At 41.0% G+C, this 25,421-nt stretch overlaps 1 protein-coding gene and 1 pseudogene across 4 annotated transcripts in view; one reads left to right on the top strand and one right to left on the bottom strand.

Moving 5' to 3' along the window:
- Herc2 (HECT and RLD domain containing E3 ubiquitin protein ligase 2) overlaps positions 1 to 25,421 on the bottom strand; it is a 214,552-nt gene that overhangs the window by 107,938 nt on the left and 81,193 nt on the right. For 3 of the 4 annotated variants that reach the window (XM_004661943.2, XM_045145018.1, XM_045145021.1), the window contains 11 exons: positions 25,186 to 25,386; positions 18,442 to 18,670; positions 18,217 to 18,341; positions 16,834 to 17,012; positions 12,334 to 12,518; positions 10,893 to 11,048; positions 9,591 to 9,776; positions 5,507 to 5,677; positions 4,916 to 5,019; positions 2,246 to 2,396; positions 243 to 457 (listed from right to left, as the gene is read on the bottom strand). In XM_004661943.2, coding sequence (XP_004662000.2) covers positions 243 to 457; positions 2,246 to 2,396; positions 4,916 to 5,019; positions 5,507 to 5,677; positions 9,591 to 9,776; positions 10,893 to 11,048; positions 12,334 to 12,518; positions 16,834 to 17,012; positions 18,217 to 18,341; positions 18,442 to 18,670; positions 25,186 to 25,386 — 1,902 coding nt within the window. The remainder of the gene's footprint in view (positions 1 to 242; positions 458 to 2,245; positions 2,397 to 4,915; positions 5,020 to 5,506; positions 5,678 to 9,590; positions 9,777 to 10,892; positions 11,049 to 12,333; positions 12,519 to 16,833; positions 17,013 to 18,216; positions 18,342 to 18,441; positions 18,671 to 25,185; positions 25,387 to 25,421) is intronic. The other variant, XM_045145020.1, reaches the window with a different exon arrangement.
- On the top strand, positions 21,983 to 23,208 carry LOC105944276 (annotated as a pseudogene).

The raw sequence follows: 25,421 nt of genomic DNA, 5'->3' as shown, positions 1-25,421 counted from the left end.
GGGTAACTTTAAAGCCACCCAGAGAAGCTTCACAAATGCTAACCTGTCATGGCTTTTTTCTATACTTAAGGCAGATAATGCACACCTCATTGGTATGGGAACAGAGTCAACCTCTCACCTCAAAACCAAATCTCCAAGTAATCATGTTTGTGCTATGCTCATCAAAGCATGAGTATCCACAGATCAAAGCCCTCAGATTCCAGCATGCTCAGTGAGAAGGGGTGGGGGAGAACCTAGCTCACCTTTACATTGTGATCCTGGATGTTATTATCAGCAATGGCTTGAAGGAATGCCTGGGAATGATCACCCAGAGACCATCTGTGAGAACAGAGTCGGGACTTGCTGACCGGTGTGCCCCCAGGAGAGCTGCAGTGGTCCTCGTCTTTCTCCTCATTGTAGCTGTAGTGGATCTGGCTGGTCTGCAGTCCTCCAGAGAAAATAGAGGACTGCAGCCACTCTAGAAAACACACAGTCATTCACTAAACAGAAAGCCAACTACAGCCTTCAGAAAGAAACACAAGAAACATCCCGAATTGAATATATGATTTAGAAAGGGAACTTCAGCATCGTTCCTAAGAAAGATAATCAACACATTTACACTGTCAACACTATTAATGTTAGTTAAAGTAACACTTTATTAATCACTATGCCTTAATCATGGCACCAGAACTTGAGCAGTTCCAGTTCAACACTTGCTGTGTGCCATGGTGTGGAGGTAGTTTAAATGTGTGCCACAAGGATTGCTATGCTAGGAGTTTGGTCCTCGGTGTAAAGGTGGTACAACCTCTACAATGTGGGGTCCACTGAGAGGTCCCTAGGTCATGTGGCTATGCCCTCAGAAGGAACTTATGTTGTTACCACAAGACCTTTAGGCTGGTGCTGAAGAGAACATGCTATGGTAAAAGCCTGAACCTTACCCCTAAATCTCTCTCAGTCATTCTATCTCATCCTCTCACATGTGCTTAGCAATAATGCTATCCACTCTTGGGTAACAGCCAACTGAGCATCCATCAAAGCCAGTTGCATGCTGCTTGGTGTTTCAACCTCTAAATCCATAACTAAAGAACTTCATTTCCAGCCGGGCGTGGTGGCACACACCTTTAATCCCAGCACTTGGGAGGCAGGGGTAGGAGGATTACCGTGAGTTCAAGGCCACCCTGAGACTCCATAGTGAATTCCAGGTCAGCCTGGGCTAGAGTGAGAACCTACCTTGAAAAAACCAAAAAAAAAAACTTCATTTCCCAAGATGCTACCTAGCCTTTTCTTGTGGTATCAGAAAACAGATTTAAATGCTGTGTGAGACTCAGACCCACACTTTCACAGAGAAAGCAACAGTAAAGCACTCTATATATTCAACTCCAATTCTAAGGGTACAGACAAGAGAGAACAGAAAAAGCACCACTCTGTTGAGGATTCCATACAAGTGACAACTGAGCTGATTTCTGGAGTAAGACACAGATGTTAAGTGTGCACACCTGAAAGGTTTCTACACAGTGCATACTCAGGGCAGACTACATACTTCTAAGATCATACCAAACAACCAGCAATCATTAAAAAAGGAGAGCTTGGATCAAAAACCAATGGGCTGCAAAGGAGATCTGTGTGCACTGGAAGATAAAGGATCAGCTTGCTCTGGCACAACAAATAGGAGTATCAATTATAGCTGCTTATGATAGATAAACCATGGCCCAAAATTATTGGTGTATATATATATGTATATATGTGTGTGTGTGTATGTATCATTATAGATTTTGATTCATGACTTACTTCATCAAAAGTACACTCCTAGGGTTAAAGAATGGCTTAGTTGTTACGGCGCTTGCCTGAGAATCCAAAGGACTCATGTTCAACTCTCTAGGTCCCATGTAAGCCAGACGCACAAAGTGGCATAGCATGCAAGGTCGCACATGCACACAAGGTGGTGTAAGCATCTGGAGTTCGACTGCAATGACTGAAGGCCCTGGTGTGTTAATTCTCTCTTTCTCTCTCTCATTCTCTCTCTCTCTTTAAAAAAAAAAAATACTGTCACCAGACAGTCATTCCAGCACACTTGCTAGCTTCCTCTGAGGCTAAGGATGATGAAATAAATGGAAGCCACTCACAGCTATTTTCTCCCTAGTTCAGTCATACTATCCTTGTATTTCTCATCAACAACTGCTGATTCTTCCTCCCCCTCTACTCTTACTAGCACATTCAGATCAACTAAAATGGCCTACTGAATGGTAAGAGAAAACATTGTTCTTACTGGCACATTCAACCTCGACAGGAGACAGTGGTGTGCTCATTGCTAAATAGGAAGCGTGTAATCCAAGAAGCAGGCCCAGATTCCTCTCTGTGTCTATCAGAGGTGAAGACAAACTTCCCAGGTCAGGAATGGTGACGACCTCTTGGTCAGGCTGGAAAAAGTAATTTTATTATCAGGTTAATATAACACCAAAAAGACCAACAGCTTATGTGCTGTAGATCTACTACCACAAAGAGGACCAGTAGGCATGCTGTTCCAACATCCTATAATATGTTTATACTACTGTGATAAATTAACAGCAGAAAAACCATCCTAGATCACAAAGTAGAAAGCAAACAACAAACTGCTCTGGGGCACAGGAGGTCAGGAGCACAGACAAATGACTTAGCTAGAATATTCCCTTAGAGAATCAAGTAGATATTACAAAGTGATTACAAATAACAAAAAATTCAGTAATTGTTATACGCATTAAAAAAAATAGGAGCAATAGCTGGGAAGATGGCACATCAGTTAAAGGTGCCTGCCTGCAAATCTTGCAGGCCTGGGTTCAATTCACAAGCCACCCAGAAAAGTGACGAAGTGACGTGAGCATCTGATATTCATCTGGAGCAGCAAGAAACTTTGGGGCATCCATAAACATGCAAATAAAAATAAGAGCAATAAAAGAACATGACAAATATTGCTATAAAACACTGAACTGTGAGGATATATGTTCAGGTAATTCACTATTTTGAATAAATATAAAATCACTAAGAAAACAAAAGTTCAAATGAAAATAATCTTAAACTTTATCAACTATATCAGATAAGCTATCAGTTAATTCTCTCATAAAAACATTGCCTTAAGCCATACCCTGTGGCATGTACTGACGTTTATTACCTCTGGTTATTTGGAATTTAATGCCTATAATATAAATTTTAATGCTCACAAATATAGAGGCCAAACATGTTCCTATCTAAAGAATTATACTTCTATATGATTTGTTCTAACAAATAATTTGGAATAGTAAGCCACTCTGAATTTCTATATATGCTTGCAATAAAACTCCAAAGAACAGTTTCACCTCCTTTTTTTGGGGGGGTGGTTTCAAGGTAGAGTCTCACTCTAGGTCAGGCTGACCTGGAATTCACTATGTATTCTCAGGGTGGCCTCGAGGTCACAGTGATCCTCCTGCCTCTGCCTCTCCAGTGCTGAGATTAAAGGCATGCTCTACCATGCCCAGCCTACTTCCTTTTTTGAAATACTTCTGTATTTCTTACATGAAAGTTTTAAAATTATTTTCAAATCTACTATATTATAAACCTTAACATAAAAAAAGTAAATCCAGGGCTAGAGAGATAGCTTAGTAGTTAAGACACTTGCTTGCAAAGCCAAAAGACCCATACAAGCCAGATGCACAAGGTGGCACAAGCATCTGGAGCTTGTTGCAGTGGCTGAAGGCCCTGGTGTGCCCATTCTCTCCACGACCCCATTTCCCTCCCCTCCCCCCACCCCCCACCTCTCTCAAATAAATAAAATAAGTATTTTTTTTAATGTAAATTCAGGGCTGGAGAGATGGCTCAGCAGTTAAGGCACTTGCCTGAAAAGCCAAAGGACCCAGGTTCGAATTCCCCAGCACACATGTAAATCCAGATGCACAAGGTGGCACATGTGTCTGGAGTTCATGTGTAGTGGCTAGAGGACCTAGCACAAAAATGTGAATTCATCCAGGCATGGTAATACATACCTTTAATCCCACAACTCAGGAAGCAAAGATAGAATGACTGCTATGAATTCAAGGCTAGCCTGAGGCCCTGTGACTACATAGTGAATTCCAGGTCAGCCTGGTCTAGAGTGACAGCCTGCCTCAAAAGACCAAAAAAGGGAGGGAAAAAAAAAAGGTAAATTCCTCTAGGAACTAAGTCAATGGCTTAGCAGTTAAACACAGTTGCTTGCGAAGCCTGCCAGCTCAGGTTTAATTCCCAAGTACGTATGTAAAAACAGACACACAAAATGGTGTGTGCATCTGTACTGCATTTACAGTGGTGAGAGGCCCTGATACACCATAACTCTGCAGGTCTCTCTGTCTCTTTGTCTCTCTGTTACACACACACACACACACACACACACACACATATATATAATATAAATATTTAAAAATAAATACCTCTAAACCAATTTTATCACCTTATGCCCCAAAAGGCTCAGACATCCATGCACTGTGGTTAAAAAAAAAAAAATAGGTAGCCGGGCATGGTGGCGCACGCCTTTAATCCCAGCACTCAGGAGGCAGAGGTAGGAGGATCACCATGAGTTCGAGGCCATCCTGACATTACATAGCGAACTCCAGGTCAACCTGGACTAGAGTGAAACCCTACCTCAAAAAACAAAAAAATAAATAAATAAATCATAGGGCTGGAGAGATGGCTTAGCAGTTAAGGTGTCTGCCTGCAAAGCCAAAGGACCCAGGTTCAATTCACCAGGACCCTCGTAAGCCAAATGCAAAAGGTGGCACATGTATCTGGAGTTTGTTTGCCCTAAAGTGCCCATTCTCTATCTGCTTCTTTCTCTCTCCTTCTGTCTCTCTTTCTCTCTCAAATAGAGATGGGGGGAAAAAAATCATACAATCACAAGCACATAAGAAGGACCTCTCCTGACATTCCCATCACTGCAAGCAGGCTCACAGCTCACCTCTAAATACTGGCCAACACAGAATGCATGCATGGACTCCTGTGTGTCTTCAAACTGCAAAGCTGCTTCCAAAGCGACTACTGGGTCCTCACCTGCAAACTGAGCTAAAGAAATAAAAAATGTATGTATGATGACAGTGCAATTTCCTCAGACAACTATAGTAAATAAAGCAGGTAGGAAGAAAATCACTTGGGTCAACTCCACAGTGAGGGTTGCCAGAGTATAACAGTATGTCTCCCTCTCCCAGGTTTGCCTGGGCCAAAGAAGAACTTAAAACAAGTTTCAAAAAGTACTAGAGAGTGTGGGGGTGGGGAGGGAGGGAATTACCATGGGATATATTTTATAATCATGGAAAATGTTAATAAAAATTAAAAAAAAAAAAAAAAGTACTAGAGAATAAAAATGAATGATGATGATAAGTTCTTCAACTTAAGTCTTAATATGTTGTTAAAGACAGTCCCCAAAGTCACAGAATCATGTATATATGAATAGGCTAGAGCAGAAACAAAGAAACAATTTATAAGCTGAGGACTCTGCTTAAAATAAAACATGCTGCAACTTTTAACAATGAGGAAAACAGTGAGGCCTTACCAAGAATACTATTTCCTGTTAATGACTGTGTCTGGAAGTCCTTTATATCATATACTTTTCCATCTATCACAGTCCAGAAGCCTCCATCTTTATTGTGGTTCTCCAAGTCAGCTTTGCGTATAAGTGTCACTTCCTCATTATTTCTACAGTTTGGGCCTATAAAAAATGACTCTATAAACAGAAACCCCAAGTCAGTCACTTGATCAACAGATCAAATACAAAGAATAAGAAATTTACATCAAAAACACAGAAAATTATCTCTTTGTGCTACTAACATAACAAACAAAACTTCTATTAACCCCAATTGCTCAGGCAATAAAACCACAGATTAATTGCTGTGACCTCATGAACTTACAAACCTTTTGTACAGCAAAGGACACTGTGAATAGAACAAAGAGGCAACCTACAAAACAGGAGAAAATCTTTCCCAGCTATACATCTGACAGAGGATTTATATCCAGGATATACAAAGAACTCAAGAAACTAAATAATAAGAAATCAAACAATGCAGTTAAAAATGGGCTATGGAGCTGGGCGTGGTGGCGCACACCTTTAATCCCAGCACTTGGGAGGCAAAGGTAGGAGGATCGCCGTGAGTACGAGGCTACCCTGAGACTCCATAGTGAATTCCAGGTCAGCCTGGGCTAGAGTGAGACCCTATCTCGAATAACCAAAAATGGAAAGAAAAAAAAACTATGGAACTAAATAGAGTTCACAAAAGAAGAAATATAGATGGTATATAAACATCTAAAAAAATGTTCTATATCCCTAGACATCAGGGAAAGGCAGATTAAAACTTCATTGAGATTCCACCTCACTCCTGACAGATTGGCTACCAGCATGAAAACAAATGACTATAAATGCTGGTGAGGATGTGGAAAAAGAGGAACCCTTCTACATTGTTGGTAGGAATGCAATCTGGTCCAGCCATTGTGGAAATCAGTGTGGAGTTCCTAAGACAGCTAAAAATAGATCTACCATATGACCCAGCTATAGCACTCCTAGGCATATATCCTAAGGACTCATTTCACTACCTTAAAGATACTTGGTCAACCATGTTTATTGCTGCTCTATTCACAATAGCTAGGAAATAGAACCAGCCTCGATGTCCCTCAACTGATGAGTGGATAATGAAGATATGGCACATTTATACAATGGAATTCTACTCTGCAATAAAGAAAAATGAAGTTATGAAATTTGCAAGAAAATAGATGGATCTGGAAAGGATTATACTAAATGAGGTAACCCAGGCCCAGAAAGTCAAACATCACATGTTGTCTCTCATATGTGAATCCTAGCTACAAATGATTAGACTTCTATGTGAGTAGGAAGAAAACTCAGTACCTGAGGCCAGTAAGCTAAAAAGGAGATATAAAGGATAGTATTGTATTTATGTAAGTAGAAAAACAGATTAATGGGGGTGAAAGGCCTAAGTGGCGTCAGAAGAGATTGAGTAAAGGAAAGATGGAGGGAAGGCTAATCAAAATCTAAGAGGATATAAATAAATCATATGGAAACCTACTTTTTTGGACAATGGAACACTCAGGAGCCATAGATTGTTACTAGAAATTTTTCAGTGCCAGTGATGGGATACCTCCAGTGAGTTGTTGACCAGGAATGTCCCTAATTCCCCCAAAACATTACAGGTCATTGTTTTGAGGCCCTTGGTTTCCCACCAGGAATAGATGATAAGACACTATTGCTAAAGACTCCACATACTTGGGCTGCAAGGTCACTGAGATATCCTGCTGGAACTGAGCTGGAAACCTCCTCCACGTAGACCAGCTGACATAAAGCTGGCAAAAGCAATGCTGCATGCAGTTCAATGGGAGAGAGAGAAATCACCAGTGAAGATACTCAAAAGTAGACACTATAAGCCTCATATTTGGCCAGCCAGGCCAAACAAGCCAATGGGTGCAGTAGTGGCAAGTCTGTCATGGTAGAAACCAACTGCCCTCTAATTTGACTGGAGGCGTGCTCCATGGGTGGGAATACATCCTTGATACTGAAAACCTAAAACAGGTGTAATTATGAGCCCTAGGGGTATAATGTCTGCTGCTGTCTGGCTAAATATATATACCATTCTCATCAAACTGCCCAGTAAGTACTTCTCTTAATGTTCATACCCATATATTAATGCTACTCTCACTTTTTCATTAGAGAACTTCCTCTTTTCAGATGGCAGTGACCTTGGGATGACTCAGAAGGCAGTATGGTGCCCGAGAAGAAGTGACAGAGTAGTACTCAGCACTTCAATATCTCTATCACACCTTCCAAGGTTCAGGGTCCCTTGTAGAAGAGGGGGCAGAAAGAATGTAAGAGCCAAAGGAAGGGTGGGACCCCTTATTACACCATGCTCCTCTGGACAAAAAATGGCCTGGATATCCATGACCTCACGATGCCTGACACTACCTACACAAGACCATCATAATAGGAGGAAGAGATCATGACATCAAAATAAAAGAGAGACTGATTGAGATGGGGAGGGGATATGATGGAGAGTAGAGTTTCAAAGGGGAAAGTGGGGGATGGAGGGAATTAACACAGGATATTGTTTACAATCATGAACGTTGTTAATTATAAAAAATAAAAAGATTGTTAAGGGGGGTAGAAATTATATCACATCAATAAAATTCTACTGGTTTATAGTGATACTTAAAAAAGATTTAAAAATCTGATTGGTCATTGTTAGAAAATCTGGAATACAACTCAATATTATGAAAATAGTTCCAACGATGAGGGAAAAATCCTGCTTGCATCATGTCCCCCATGCCCACCAATATACTCAGATGGCTGAAGGCAGGAGTGGTAGAGGGTTTGTGGAAACCAAACATCCCTGGAACTCCCTTATCCATCACAACAGGGAGGACTACACAGCTTTGCTGGCCTCCTGAGCAGAAAAGAAGTACAGATATGACCTCAGACATACTCTGACAGAAAACCCAACCCAAATCCAACCACATATCCAGATCTACCTAGCATATTTATAACTGTGAGTGATAGGACACCTGAGGTGGAAGGAAAGACTATAATAACTAAGTTCAGAAAATGGGAGATGAATCCAAAAACAACAATACTGTTTTAAATACATACAGTAGGGCTGTAGTGATGGCTCAGCAGTTAAGGTGCTTGCCCGCAAAACCTAAGGAACTGGGTTCAATTCCCCAGTACCCATGTAAAGCCAAGTGCACAAGGTTGCTCACTGGCTCATGCATTGAAAAAATTCAAAAACACATTTGATAAAATCTAGTGTCAAATGGAAATTAAAACTTCACTGAAAAGCAAAAAGAAAATCAAGTATCTTTACTACACAAAAATATCTACTTAGAAACAAAAAAGGATAGACATTGTCTTTTTGTTGTTGTTTGTTTGTTTTTTACAAGGCAGTGTCTCACTCTAACCCAGATAGACTTGGAACCTACTCTGTGGCTATGGGCAGGCCTTGAACTCATGGCAATCCTCCTACCTCAGCCTTGTAAGTGCTGGGATTAAAGGTGTGCGCTCCCAAGCAAGTTATCATGATTTTTATTTTTAAAAAATGCACTAGAGATACAACAAGCTGTGTTATAAAGATGACAATATAAAAGACTACTAAAACATAAAAACATTGCTTAATAGCATTCAAAAGTGCAACAGCTCAAAACTCAGAGAAACCAAATTTCATTTCAATGTGGTGTGCATTAGAGACAATGTCCACAAAGATACACCCAGCTGAGTCCAGAAGTTTCCAGTCTCATCCCTGTCAAACAGCATGAGTGGCTTTGCTAAGTCAGTCCCTATCAATTCCTGCCTCCAGAGCTGTGCCACACCTAATCGCTTCAACAGTTTCTTCTGAAGATACTACCCAGGAAAGGGTTTTCCAGAGCTTTCTAACGTGGTCCGTGTCAGAACTTACCAATTACTAAAAGATCATAAAGGCCACCAAATCTCTTCCTGCAATTATCTGATTCCCACTTGCCATGCCATCAAGGGAAATAAATGGCAGCAATGTGTCTTCCTTTTAAACTGGTCTTTCTAACAGTAAGGAAAGAATGTGTAGACAAAGACCAAACTCAGCAAAGCCCTTTAAGTGAAAACATCATACCCATTATGCCAGGCCAGGCCAGCTCTTCATGATCATCCCGTTCCTTTCCCGGTGCTAGGTGGTTAAAACGATCCAGGTGTTCCAACAGACCACCCAGTAGAGGGATGGCTCCAGCCTCTTGCATGAGACCAGCATTTTTGCTAAGAAGAAGCACTACAGAAACTACTAGCTCTGGAAGGAGTACACCTACATTTAACAAAGAATAAAATGGAGGTTAGTAAGATTTTTACATAGTGAAAAACCAGATATACTTTTACAAAAGTGGGATGGCTATGCAAGCAAAGAATATCAACTAGCATGTGTAAGACTCTGAATTCAGATCTAAACAAAAATTATAACCTTACTTTATGTTTAACTTTTAAGTTTCAAGGGCTGGTGACATGGCTTAATGGTTAAGGCCTGTGAAGCCTAAGAACCCCAGTTCAAGCACCCAGGATCCACATAAGCCAGATGCACAAGGGAGCACATTCATCTGGAGTTCATTTGCAGTGGCTAAAGGCCCTGGTGCACCCATTCTCTCTTTCTCTCTATCTGCCTCTTTCTCAAATAAATAAATTTTTATTTTTTTATTTTTATTTTATTTTTTTGTTTTCTGAGGTAGGGTCTCACTCTAGCCCAGGCTGACCTGGACTTCACTATGTAGTCTCAGGGTGGCCTTGAACTCACAGCGATCCTCCTACCTCTGCCTCCCAAGTGCTGGAATTAAAGGTGTGTGCCACTATGCCTGGCTTTTCTTAAAAAAAAAAATTTTAAGTCACAAAATAAGGAATGCTGGTCCTTTAATATACTTCTACAGGACTATTTTTTCCTTTTATTTTTGAAAGAGAGTGGCATAGAGATACCAAACAGAACCCTGTGAGATAATTTTTTTTTTTCAATAACAACTGGCTTCAAACAAAGAAGTATTAAGAACAGGGTATTTTATTTAGAAAAGTAACTGTTTACCAATATGGCTACCACCAAAAAACAAACACTAAAAATAATGCTCTAATCTTACAAAATTAAAATTAAAAAGACTAGGTAGTATAGGACTATCCTTAAGTGAAGGCAGCATCTATTATTTACGCTGTCTAAATAGAACTAAATTAATTATCATTCATCTCATTACTGAAGTGCTAATAGTGGTGACATAAATCTTAACATCATTTACATCTGAAATGGTGATTCCCAAACCAAGACCAAGGGGGGGAGGATGGACAAGATGACTAGAAAATGCAAAAACTTTACAGAATAAATACAGGAAGCTTTATCCAGAAAGGGTACATTACAGCTTTCATCAGTCTAAAATAAGGAGAAAAGTACCTGTGAAGTCCCCTTCCATGACACAAGCCACCTCTGCAAAGTGTCGCCAGCTGGTGGAAGCAATGCTCGCTGCTACCGGCAGTATGTCTCCAATGTGTGTGCACAGCAGGGCTGTGTACTTTTTCAGCAAGGAACCAACACCCATTAGCTCAGGACCTCAATGGAAGACAAAGAAAATTTCATTTTCATTACTAAAAACTTACTAGGAAAACTGAATTGGTTCACTATTCCACTCCCAAGAATGGACCTTTTACCTACTTTCCTAAAGAAGAACATATTGACCCTCAAGTCCTTGGTTCTTTATTGTATCATGTATTTTTAGGGAAAATAAATTTGATTATATTGAATTTTATACTCTGTATGAAAGAGTACTAAAAGTCATGACTCAAAGATTCTTAAAACTTTAGTACACAAAGGTCCACTCTTAAAATTTTATACATTATTCCCCAATGAATGAAGCTCATAAAATCTTCAGTTGTCTGCCTACATGGGTCCTCATGGTCTTTTATTCCTCCTGACTTATCTGTCTTCAAGACAGCTCTCTAAGGGGCTGCAGAGGTGGCTCAGTGGCTAAGGCACTTGCCTACAAAGCCAAAGAACCCAGATCCAATTCTCCAATACCCATGTAAAGCCAAATGCTCAAAATGGTGTATGCATCTTGAGTTCATTTGCAGTGGCTGAGGCCCTAGTGCACATACTCATTTTCAATCAATCAATATCTATCTCTCTCTCTCTATCTCTCTCTCAAATAAATAAATAAAATATCAAAGTACTTTTAAAAAACAGTAAATAGAAAAGTCCCAAACACAGCTGGAGAGATGGCTCGGCAGTTAAGGCACTTGCCTGCAATCCTGACAGCCTGGACCCAATTCCCTAGTACCCACATAAAGCCAGATGCACAAAGTGACACATGCATCTGGAGTTCATTTGCAGCGGCTAGAGGCCCTGGTGCGCCCATTCTCTCTATCTGTCTCTCTTCTCTATATCTCTTTCTACTTGAAAATAAATTTTTAAAAATGTTTTTTAACTTTTTTTTATTTACTTGAGACAAAGAATAGGCACACCAGGGCCTCTAGCCACTGCAAATGAACTCCAGATGCATGTGCCACTTGTACATCTGGCTTATGTGGGTCCTGGGGGAATCGAACCTGGGTCCTTTGGCTTGCAGGCAAACGCCTTAACCACTAAGCCATCCCTTCAGCCCAAAAATAAATTTCTAAAAAGCTCTAAACAAAGCCAGACATGGGGGCACATGCCTTTAATCCCAGCACTCAGGAGGCAGAGGTAGGAGGATCACTGTGAATTCGAGGCTACCCTGAGACTACACAGTGGATTCCAGGTCAGTCTGGGCTAGAGTGAGACACTACCTCAGGGGCGGGGGGGGGGGGGGTGTAGCCCAAAACATATACAAGATTCTTTCAAACAATTTTAAGCAACTTACTGGAGATATCTGAGGCCTGGCTGATGCTCTCCCCTGGGTAAAGCTTACTGATGAGCAAGCGCTGAAAGCGCAGCAACAAGTCCAGTGAAGCGGACCTTTCACAGCTGTGCTGCTCAAAGTCCAGGCAGGACGAGATCCGCCGAGCAACATCCTTCAGTCTGGCCACAGTCTGGGAAGCAATGTTCCTAATCAGGGAAAAGAAACTTTTAAGATGAACATGTTACTTCTGTCAAAAAGACAGAGGAAGCAAGAAACGATGGCTTAAGCTAGTACTAGAAGCAGACTACGCCTAAGTATGCATCCCAGAGCTGGGTTCCAGACTGAGCCGAGAGCAGAAAGGTGGCAAAAGTGAACAATGCCCACTCCTTTACAAAGGTGCTCCTACAGAGTCTCGTGAAATGGTCTAAAATGAGAGATCTTGTTCAAAAGAGAAACCTTTCCTACAAACTTTGGGAAGAAAACCAAGTATGTCCTTTTTTCACCAAAGCTGCACTGCAAATATAAGTGTGAACTACTCTACAAGACCAGCTGTCCTAACACTGCTACACCCACCCTACAAATATGCCCTCAGCACGGGCTCAAGGATGGCACCAAGGTGGGGATAGAGCACACACGATCAGTCCCAGGTCAGCACAGCAGCTGCCAAAAGGCACAGGATCCAGGAGGGTCGGCTCTAGTCCCAACTATGCAATGTGCCTTGAGCTATGAGCCGGCAGCAGAGGGAGTACATAGGAAAAGTAGAGGTTGCTGACTCAGGGAGCAGAGGGTAGAGAGGACAGACACAGACAAGGGGAGGGTAACAGTGCCACACTGCAGAGTCCAAGCTTTTCAATGGTGAGCCACTGAAGTTTTGAACAGAAAAAAATGAAAGCCTGAGAAAACTTACTGAGGTCAGCATGAGTGCAGTAAAGAGAGAACACCTGCTAGGTCAGTGTCACACAGCAACAATCCTTGCCTTAAAGTGAATTAGGCCTGACACTTCCCTTTGGCCTCTACACATGTATGTATAGGGCATGTGCATCTGCACACACACTTAAATACACCACACCCCACGACACCCTGACACAGTACCAAACAAAAATGCTGGAAATGAGTCAATCAAATAAAAGAAAAAGCATCATCAACAGACAAGATTAATCAGAAGAAGGAATGTCAGAGATAAAGAACAAAGTCAAGGCAGTATTATATTCAGACAGCAATAAAGAAAACAAAAATAGGGAGCTGAAGAACTGGCTTAGTGGTTAGGACATTTGCTGACAAAGCCAAAGGACCCAGGTTCAATTCCCTAGTACCCACATAAAGCCAGATACACAGTGTTGCATGAGTCTGAAGTTTGTTTGCAGTGGCTAGAGGCCCTGGTGCACCCATATTCATATTCATTTTCTCTCTTTCTCTCTCTAACTTGTAAATAAAAAAATAAATTTAAAAAGAAAACTAGGAGCTAGGAAGATGGTTCAATGGGAAAACTGCTTGATATATAAGCATGAGGAATAGATGGAGGACCACAGGACCCTTGCTGAGGATTCCAGGTGTGTCCTGTCCACAGCTAAATGTGATCTTGAGAGGGCATATGGTGTCAAGGACGTAGAAGAGTAAATGAAGGCCACACTCCAGGATATAGCTCCTATGAGGTCCTCACCAGTGGTGCAGTGGGATTTAACAGTGACATAGCTCATCTTGGTTATTCATGCTCCTAAAAACCCAAGTTTGTTGGTTCACCACCAACTTAGACTTTGGTGGAATCAACTTTGATCTGTCCTCAGTACTCTAGGAAAGATCCAGTTTCCACAGCAACAAATTCCTAGAAATAACCCTAACCAAGGAGGAGAAAGAACTAGACAATGAAAACTCTGAAACACTGAAGAATGAAACTAAAGATGGAAAGAAGATGAAAAGACTCCCCATGCTCTTGGACTGGCAGGATTACTCCTGTGAAAATGGCTATATTCCCAAAGGTGATCCACAGACTAAACAATGCCTATCAAAATTCCAACAACAGGGCTGGAGAGATGGCTTAGCGGTTAAATGCTTGCCTGTGAAGCCTAAGGACCCTGGTTCGAGGCTCAGTTCCCCAGGTCCCACGTTAGCCAGATGTACAAGGGGGCGCACGCGTCTGGAGTTCGTTTGCAGAGGCTGGAAGCCCTGGCGCGCCCATTCTCTCTCTCTCCCTCTATCTGTCTTTCTCCCTGTGTCTGTCGCTCTCAAATAAATAAATAAAAATTTTTAAAAAAAATTCCAACAACAGCCAGGCGTGGGGGTGCATGCCTTTAATCCCAGCACTGGGGGGCAGAAGTAGGAGGATCGCCATAAATTCAAGGCCACCCTGAGACTACATAGAGAATTCCACGTCAGCCTGGGCTAGAGCAAGACCCTACCTTGAAAAAAATAATCTAACAACAATCTTCAAAAAAATAGAAAAAAAAATCCTAAAATTCACATTGAAGCACAAAAAACCACAAATAGCCACTGCACTCCTTAGCAAAAAGAGCACTGCTAGAGGCACCACAAGAAATCACTGTGAGCAGAGCTATCACCACTACCTCCGCCTCTTACTGCATGTGCAACGGCCTAAGTGAACTAACTAGGGTTCAGGTGTGGTGGCACACATATGTAATCCCCTCACTCAGGAGTGGGTAGACACCCTGGCAAACCCAGCCTCTCTCCAGGTCTCTCTTATCTCTTTCGCTCCCTGCTTGCAAATAAATAAAATATTTTTTTAATTCAATCATTGTTTTCATTTCTAACCAATCCCTTTCACAAATCACAGTGGCTTTTTGTTTGGCTGGATTTTTGTTCTTTGTTTTTGTTTTTCAGGCAGGGTCTCAATGTAGCCCAACCTCTCATGGAACTCATAGCAATCCCCCTACCTCAGCCTTCCGAGTACTGGGATTACAGGAGACAGCCACCAAACCCAGCTTGACATTTTGGTTTTATAATTACATTTTTTTTAATGAAACTATATCTGACAGCTTTGGCCTTGCCAAAGTTAACTTCTGCAGGCAGTCCACTGGTACTCTAACACTTCCTAAAACAGCCTTCCAAATTAACACTCACTATTATTTCATTCATTTTAGTTGATATATATATATATATATATATATATATATATATATATATGTATGTATGTATATGTATATAATAGATTAATATATTATAATATATTATATATACATATATATATATACATTACATACACACACACACACACACACACACACATATATGCATGCTATGAAGAATTAGGCAATAACCAACCGGTGCAATAGTGGCACATCTATCATGGTGGAAACCAACTGCCCTCTAATTGGACTGTAGGCCCACTCCATGGGAGGGAATACATCCCTGATACTGAAAACACACAACAGGTGTAGTCATAAACCCTAGGGGTGTAACATCTGCTGCCGTCTGGTTAAATGTATATATTATGCTCATCAAACTGCCCAATAAGCACTTCTCTTAATGTTCATACCTATATATTGATGCTACTCTCACTTTTGATTGAGAACCGTCTCTTTTCCAAGGGCAGTGACCTTGGGATGACTCAGAAGGCATCATGGTGCTGGGAAAAAGTAACAGGAATACTCAGCACTGCAATCTCTCTATCACACCTTCCAAGGCTCAGGATCCATTGCAGAAGAGATGGCGGAAAGAATGTAAGAGCCAAAGGAAGGGTAGGACTCCTTACAACACAATCCTCCAGACACAAAATGGCCTGGATATCCATGACCTCACAGTGCCTGACACTACCTACACAAGACCATCATAATAGGAGGAAAAGATAATGACATCAAAATAAAAGAGAGATTGATTGAGAGGAGGAGGAGATATGATGGAAAGTGGAGTTTCAAAGGGGAAAGTAAGGGGAGGGAGGGCATTGCCATGGGATATCGTTTATAATCATAGAAGTTGTTAATTAAAAAATAGAAAAAGAAAGAATTAGGCAATAATAAAATGAGATGTTAAATACTAGTCTTAATATAATTATTTAATTTTTGTTTCTCTGCTTATTAATGAGTATCTTTAAGAATCTTTTTTGTGTTTACTGTACACTCAAATTTATCTGCCATGAAAATATTTTTTCTTTCTTTAATTTTTTTTATTTGCACAGTGGGAGTGGGGGGAACTTTCAGGGCCTCTTGCTGCTACAAATGAATACCAGAGGCTTGAACCACATCTTGTGTCCAGTTTATGTGGGTGGCTTGGAAACTGAAACTGGGCTGGAAGGATTTTCAAGCAAGTACCTTTAACCACTGAAAGTCTTATCAGCCCCACATGAAAACCTTAAAAAATCTCTTCACACACCCTGTTAACCTCTCTGCTAAACATAAAAGTCTTCTCTTGACCCTAAAATCTACCTTCGGTAATTGTCAGTTATTCTTCAACAGCCAAACCTATTCTGGAGACACCAGTGTTAGATTTCACTCAACTAATACGAAGAACAATAACTATAACAATAGTAAATACAATAATACTATACTGTAATACAGTGATACTATTTACCTGAGAAGCTGCTGTATGAGCTGAACTAAAGGCAAGCACTGCTTTCCAGCAGATTCATAGATCCCTGTGTTAATCAGATCTTTATCCAGAGGAGTCCGACTTCTATGAAATGTAGAGGCATTGGCTTCCTGCTCATCAATTTCCTTTTCTTTCTGTGCTTCTTTTTTGGCTTCAATATCCTATAATTCATAAAACACAAATCATGGAGCAGTAACCTCATTAGTACATTAGGCTGAGCCCAACTGTACTGCATAGCTGTCCCATCCTCTGAAAGCTATTGCACAGAACTGGAAACACTGGCCTACTCACCCTATCAGAAACTCCACCTCTCAGTTGCTAAGGTTTCAAACAGAACGCTCTCCCTACGGGCCAGGCTCCCACAGCTAATGGCCTCCTGCCTCATAAATACTGAATGATCTGCCCCACATAGAGTCATCTACTTGGTAAGGATGGGAGAGAGCGATGACTAACAAAAGCGGCTATAAATGTAAGCAGCAAAGTCACTTTAGAAAACTGTAAACACATATTCATCCTATAACACAGTAAATTCCACTGTAAGTATTTATTCAAGGGGAGAAGATATGCTTCCTAAAGGACTTTACACTCATTTTCTCATCCTGATTCTTGATTCACTGCAAGATCATAGCAGTCTTATATAGTCACAAAACAGAAACAAGAAGAATCCTTCAGTAGATACTTAATAAACAAAAAGTGCTAGAACCATACAATAGTGGAGCACTTCTCAATAATAAAAATAAAGTAGTTACACGTGCAATGATGTGGATGAATCTGAAAATTGCTGAGGCAGAAGAAGAAAGACACAGAAAGAACGGGGTACCTGCTCTATGATTCCACTTCTATGACATGCAAAGCAAGCAGAACTCAGGCAACCTGAGAGGCAGGGAAGGGACCTGACTATGAATGCAAGGGATACAAGGATCCTTCTGGCAATAGCAATGATCTATATGATGAAGTATCTGACAATTCACTGAATAGACACTTAACGTTTTATAACAAATAATACATCAATAATTTTTTTTGTTTTTTGAGGTAGGGTCTCACTCTAGCCCAGGCTGACCTCGAATTCACTATGTAATATCAGGGTGGTCTTGAACTCACAGCGATCCTCCTACCTCTGCCTCCCGAGTGCTGGGATTAAAGGTGTGTGCCACCATGCCCAGCTACATCAATAATTTTATATTAGTAAAAATCAAACAGTGCTAAGTCAAAATTACCTGAATGCAAGTAAAGCTTTGGTATTTGGGGTTTTTCAATGATTCTGAGATAGTTTGTCATTTTCATATATATATATGTGTACAGTGTTTTTCATCTAGCTCTAACCCAAGTAAAATTGCCCACTGCCTCCCATTCCTATGGTCAAACCTGAATTTCTGCAGTAATGGCAGCATTTAAGGCTGACTCTAAGCCCCCATCAGCCATCAAGCTGCCCACCAGTAGATCAATCATGAACCGACGACCTGGACTTATGTTCACTTCATTGCCTGAAACTGGAAAAGGAAATAGATTTATTGTCAATTTGAGTGACATGCTATGCCCACCCTTCATTCCCACCTGGGTCCACTACCCCTGCTACCAGTGTCAGCGCACCTGTGCAGGGCAAGAGTGCAGAGAGTGCCCGGGCTCGCTCCTCAGCTGTGGGCAGCAGCACAGACCAGCCACTCTGCAGCACAGCCTGGGCAGCCGCCTGCACAGTGCTCAGGACACCCGCACTGCTGGCCAATGTCACCACAGTCTGCTTCAGGCTGTTCAGGAGGACGCTGCCCAGACCCAGGCCTAGGAACTCCGGGTCAACCTGGTGACTAATGGCAGCATGCAACTAGAGAAAAAAGTTTACAATTAGAGCCAGAAAAATGACTAAATGAAACTTAAGTATGATATAAACAAAATTAACATCTCAGTTGAGTATCATATTCAAGTTGCTTCAGTGTTTTAGATTACATTTATATACACATGAGATCTTGAAGGACCCATGTCTCACACAAAATATACTCATGTTTCATAATCATCTTACCTATGTAGCCTAGAGGTAATACTATACAATCTTTTTAATGATTTTACACATGAAACAGCTTGTAAATATTGAAATTTCTACCTGTAGCATCATATTAACACTCAAAAAGTTTCAAATTTTAGAATATTTCAGATTTTAGATATTTAACCTTGCAAATATATATATTCTTATGGGGCTGAAAATTTTTATCCATATTAGTTGAAGAATTTCATTTTAAGATACTTTGGTCAACAGAGAACCAACACTATAAAAACAGCAACATCCACTAACCTACACCAAAGAGAGAAATAACAGATATAGCCAGATAACAGGTAGCCAGGATGGGAAGATCAATTAGAGGCTAAAAGTATTTACTTACAAAGTCTGCTGGCCTGCATTCAATTCCCCAGCACCGACATAAAGTCAATGCAAAAATGGCATTCATCTGTAATGGCCAAAGACCTTTGTGTGCCCCCTCACACACACTTAAGCATATAAATAGGTTAATATCTTAAAATAAATAAATATATATAAATAAAATATTAAATAGTCAAGCTGAGAGTAGACAAGGAAATTCCTCCAAGGCAAAACAAGAACACACACACAGCAGGAGTGAAAAGAAGACACCAAGTGTCTCCCAAGAAGGAGGCAAATTAAAAAAGTGGAAAGAGGGCTGGAGAGATGGCTTATCAGTTACGGCATTTGCCTGTGAAGCCTAAGGACCCAGGTTCAATTCCCCAGTATCTACATAAGCCAGATGCACAAAGTGGTGCAGCGCATACAGCTGGAGTTTGTTTGCAGTGGCCAGAGGCCTTTGTCTGCCCTCTCTTTTTTTTTCTCTCTCTCTCTCTCTATCTGCTTCTCTTTCTCTCAAATAAATTAACTATTTTCAAAATGGAAAGAATTCACAAAGTAAGAGTACATAAAATATTCTTAGAGATCAAGAAAAAGAGCCTAGAAGAACACAATGAGAAAAACAAAAGCCTCAAAACAGACCAAATTCGAGAATAAGAAAGAGAATTATGAAGATAAAACCCCAAAGAGGGAGATGCACAGCTGGGCGGTGCCCAGGCATCCCTGCTTGTGTACACAGAGACTCCAGCCTGCACAGGGCTCAAGCATGGACTTGAAGAGTCAGCATCTAACAAATGCCTCAAAGAAGTAGATGTTAAATAAATGGATAATTCAATAACAGGGTTACTGAAATAAGCACTTCTGAATCAAAGGAAAGAACAGAAGACACAACAAAAAAAGATTAAAAACATGAATGGTAAAAGACATAAAGGAAATATCAAGTAAGTCATGATGCTTGGGACAATGAAAAGAGAAAGTTCAATATGTAAATGTCAGTCCTTTGGGGGAAAGTAGGGGAAAAAGAGAAAGCAATTTCAAACTTACTAAAGATGTAAAATCTTATATTCAATGACAATCAAAACCTCAAGTTACTTTTTAAAAAATTTCTCACCTGTGGGCTGGAGAGGTGACTTAGCGGTTAAGGTGTCTACCTACAAAGCCAAAGGATCCCGGTTCAATTCTCCAGAACCCACGTAAGCCAGAGGCACAAGGTGGTGCATGCATCTGGAATTTGTTTGCAGTGGCTGGAGGCCCTGGCGTGCCCATTCTCCCCCCACCAACCCCGCCCACCTCTTTCTCTGTCTCAAATAAATAAATAATATACTTTAAAAAATAATAGGGCTGGAGGGATGGCTTAGCAGTTAAGGCACTTGCCTGCAAGGCTAAAGGACCCAGGTTCAATTCCCCAGGACCCACATTAGCCAGATGCACAAGGGGGCACATGTATCTGGAGTTTGTTTGCAGTGACTAGAGGCCCTGGCATGCCCATTCTCTCTCTCTTTCTCCCTCTCCTCCCTCTTTCTCTGTCAAATAAATAAATAGATAAATAAAATATTTAAAAAAAAAAAAGAACACAACCTCAAAAGCTTGAGAAACCTGGACTGGAGAGATGGCTTAGTGGTTAAGCACTTGCCTGTGAAGCCTAAGGACCCCGATTCGAGGCTCAATTCCCTAGGACCCACGTTAGCCAGATGCACAAGGGGGTGCATGCATCTGGAGTTTGTTTGCAGTGGCTGGAAGCCCTGGGGCGCCCATTCTCTCTCTCTTCTCTCCCTCTCTCTCTCTCTCTCTCTCTCTCTCTCTCTCTCTCTCTCTCTCTCTCTCTCTCTCTCTGCCTTTTCCTCACTCTGTCTCTCACTCTCAAATAAATAAATAAAAATAAAAATTAAAATTAAAAAAAAAAAAAGCTTGAGAAACCTAAGTGATTAGACTTTTTTCAGACTACATCCCACACACCTGAAGAAAAGCCTCAGTTATGAAAAAGAATCTGGGCAAGAAGGAAGTGAGCTAACCCCAGAAGTACACAGCCAACAATGAGTAAACAGCCCAGTTATTGGGAGACAAGGGAGAATTACACACTATGTATGTGAGACCTCTTTAAAAATAATGGGTGTGGCAGGACATGCCTTTAATCCCAGCACTTGGGAGGCAGAGGTAGGATTGCTGTGTGTTGAAGGCCACCCTGAATTTCAAGTCAATCTGGGCTAAACCAAGTCCCTACCTGGGGGGGGGGGGGGGAGATAATGGTAATTAATTAAAAGAAAGCTTAAAAATACAGTATTTCGGGGGGGGGGGAGGGAGGTGTTGTCCCCGCCATGTTCCGGGCTGCAGCGTGGGCTGTGCAGGAGGAGGAGGAGGAGGGGCGGGCCCTGCAGCCAGAGGCGGTGCTGGGTGCTCTCTTAGGGGGAATCTGAGCGCCTGGAGGGGAGCGCCATCAGCGGGCCTGTACAGTGCTGGCGTACATAGGGAGGCAAGGTGGACAGCAAGTATCTTCCTCAGTCACCTCCACTTTATTTGCTGAGAAAAGTTTGCTGACTTGGCTAACCTAGATGGCCAGTTTGCCCTGAGGATTTCATCTCACCTCCTAAACTCTGGGATTGGAGACAGACTATTCTAGCCACAAGCATTTGTGGGACCTGGGGATCCAACCTCCAGTCCTGAAGCTTGAACAGCAAGCACTTTATCCACTGAGACATCTCCCCAGCCCAACACTGATCATGCTTCCAAAACCTATGAAAAAAAATTCAGACATTCCTAGTGTATACCTGTCACCACTAAGACCTCATTGGAAAGATGAAACCTGATGAAACTCCTATGTTTGACCCAAGTTTACTCAAAGAGTGGACTGGAGTCAGAAAACAGCTACATTTTCTCTAGCCATTTCTCCAACACATCCTGGAGAAAGCCTGGTTTTAAGGCTTCTATGCACCACTGACTTGAATAGAGGTTCTTTTAAGGTCCTGGGTCACCTGACAGAGACTGGAGTTGTCAACCCTAAACAATTTATGAAATCTTTAGAGCATATGAAGAACTCTGGGGATTATTATGTTACAGTTATAGAATATGTAACCCTAGGACAAATTGTTGCTACGGCAACTTTGATAATAGAGCACAAATTTATCCACTCCTGTGCTAAGAGAAGAAGAGTAGAAGATGTCATTAGTGATGAATGCAGAGGAAAACAGCTTGGCAAACTGTTGTTATCAACATTTACATTGCTAAGCAAGAAACTGAACTGTTATAAGACTACCCTTAAATGTCTACCACAAAGCGTTGGTTTCTACAAAAAAGTTTAGATATACAGTTTTTGAAGAAAACTACATTCCTAAAGTAAAAATCTTACAAGAAAGAGAATCATCAAAGGAGTTAATGCTGCAAGGCTTACTGTTCCTAGAGTTAAAACATTTTTGTTGCTGCAACCCAGTGACATTCATAAACACTGGACTGAAGAAATATTGTAATATTATAATTGTATTATTAGAAGATTGCCTTGGGTTGGTGGGACATGCTGTCAGAGTACAAATAACTTATAAAAGGGGTGATTTTTTTTAATTTTTAAATTTTTATTAACATTTTCCATGATTATAAAAAAATATCCCATGGTAATTCCCTCCCTTCCCACCCCCACACTTTCCCCTTTGAAATTACATTCTCCATCATATTACCTCCAAAAGGGGTGATTTTTTTTAAGCAAAGGAATATATTTTTAACTTGAATCTTTTCTTGCATTGTATTTTTTCTAAAGTTTGGCTTAATTTCCTGGTAGTGAAGAGTATGGGTAGTGAAGGGTTACATGTCTGCTATCTGTGCTACTCATGATTTTTAAAAAAGTATATGTTGAATAAGGCTGTTTCCTGTTACATTCGTAAAATTAAGTATTTTTGCTTGAAAGTAACATCTACATATATTTAAGTGTAATTTCTCCTATATTCCACAAAATTGGAAAAATTATCTATGAATTTGTGAGTCTAATATTTGATGATCTTAATACTGGCAAACAACTTGGGTAGCTTTTTAAATATAAGAAACAACTTATAAAGTATGACAAGGTACGAAGTTCCACAATTTTAATGTTTTACTAAAGATTATTTATCTGTAGACAATGTACCATCTGTCTCATGTCACATGTAAGAATTTATTAAAATTACCCAAGAGCATATAGAGTGGGGCAGTCTGAGGTACTTTGAAACAGTGATTTAGCAGCTCTCAGCACAGGTACTTTGATCTTGTTCTTACTATGGGCACCCGAAGCATTTCTTCTGAGTGAAATATACAAAATTAAGTGGATATACTTAATGTGTAGTAATGCCTTTGTCACATCCTTAGAGTGATGATGGAAGCTTTTCTAATGGGATTGTAATGGTACTATGATTCTGGTTGTTGTTGTTTTGATTTTATTTATTTTAATGATTTTGTTAAAGTTGAAAAATTGCATAGTTTATCAATGGTTCTAGTCTTTTGTATTCCATGTTACATTAAACCTCTTTATATGTAAAAAAAAAACTATATATATATACAGTACTTCCAGGGCTGGAGGGATTGGTTAGTGGTTAAGGTGTTTGCCTGTAAAGCCAAAGGATCCTGGTTCGATTCCCCAGGACCCACGTTAGACAGATACACAATGGGGCACACGTGTCTGGAGTTCATCTGCAGTGGCCAGAGGCCCTGGCGCACCCATTCTCTCTCTCTCTCTCTCTCTCTCTCTCCCCCTCCCTCTTTCTCTGTCAAATAAATAAATATACATATATTTTTTTAAATACAGTATTTTCAACACTAAATTGGACTGCCAATAGACTTGCCATGGCAGAAAGACTGTAAAAACCATAAAGTGAGTAGGAATACCCTGAGACACAGTCCCCACCCCACTGGGACTGACTGAGGCCTTCCTGACCCCTATGACTACCCTAACCCCACTGAGGAGGGCCTTCATGGTAATGGGAGCTAGGGTGAGGAAATAAAATAGCATAACCCTTTATAATATACATATATATACACATATATATATATATTTATAATAAAATGTAAAAATTAACAACTACAGTATTTTATCAACCCTCAGAAGGTTTTTGTTGTTGTTTTGGCATCCATTAAATCAGACTGTATCCTAAAACGGCAACTAGGAGTGCTCTTTCACTGGCATGCAGAATTACAGTGACCCCAGATCTAATATAACATAATAGACTCCTGACAAGTAGAGCACCGAAGGCAAGGGGAGCGGTGGAGCTTCGGGCTAACGTACCCTGAGAGAGGGAAGAAGAGAAGGAGCAAGGAGCCAGTTGACTTCGGCACCTTTTGTTTTAAACCGTAGACGAAGTGAAGGCATTGTTCAGTAAGGCTTTCACAGTACAGAGGGAAGACTCGGGTCTCTCAGCTGGGTCTGTCTCTAACCCCTGCTGCCTCACACAGACAGTTCTCCATACACAAGAGTAAACTCAGGACTGTCTCCACAGATGAACACCAGAAAGGTGGTGACAGCAGAAATAACATTCACACTCTTACTTGCATACAATGACTCACTTCCACATAAAACATAATGAGATAAAAGATTTTTTTTAAGTTTTGAATCTATTAATTGGTCTGGTGTGCCAAGGTCAAAGGGCAACTTTCAGGCTGGTCCTTTCCTGCCACTTCATTGAGGCAGGTTCTCCAGCTGTTCACCACTCCTCCACTGGCAAGCTCCCGGAAATTCTATCTCCACCTCCCTTCTCTCAGTTGGCACACTGGATTACAGAAGTCTGCCACAGCTTCTGCCTTTTATAGAGGGCCTGGGGATCTGAACTAAGGTACTCAAAGTTTCATGGTTTATCCACCAAACCATCTCCCAGCCCTCAGATGAAGTTTTCTAAGCTTCACACACCTCATCATAATCTAATTTTAAAATACTTTAAGTTTTACCAAAATTCACCTAGCAAACTAACATGCATAGTTTTCTAACACTCATGAATTCCTGAGACACTTGTAGGTGGGCATAAAGGAAAGACCAATACCTGAAGTCGTAGAAGATTCAGCGTCGCCACAGCCATGCACTCTTTCTCCTGTGGCGGGGGCCAGTCAGCGGTGCCGTCCATCCCCTCACTCACCTGCCGCAGCAGGAGATCTAGCTGCTCGAAAGTCATTGGACAGATGTCCACCACAAAAGGGACGCGGAGGCCAATGGACCACTCAGAACAAGATGACCAGGCAAAGCTCTATGGAAGAAACATGAGAACCTTAAAGTGAATCT

The sequence above is a fragment of the Jaculus jaculus genome, chromosome 3 (genome assembly GCF_020740685.1).
Source record: "Jaculus jaculus isolate mJacJac1 chromosome 3, mJacJac1.mat.Y.cur, whole genome shotgun sequence".
Lineage (NCBI taxonomy): Eukaryota > Metazoa > Chordata > Mammalia > Rodentia > Dipodidae > Jaculus > Jaculus jaculus.
The sequence above is the reverse complement of the archived record's forward strand: the minus strand, read 5'-3'. Positions and strand labels throughout refer to the sequence as shown.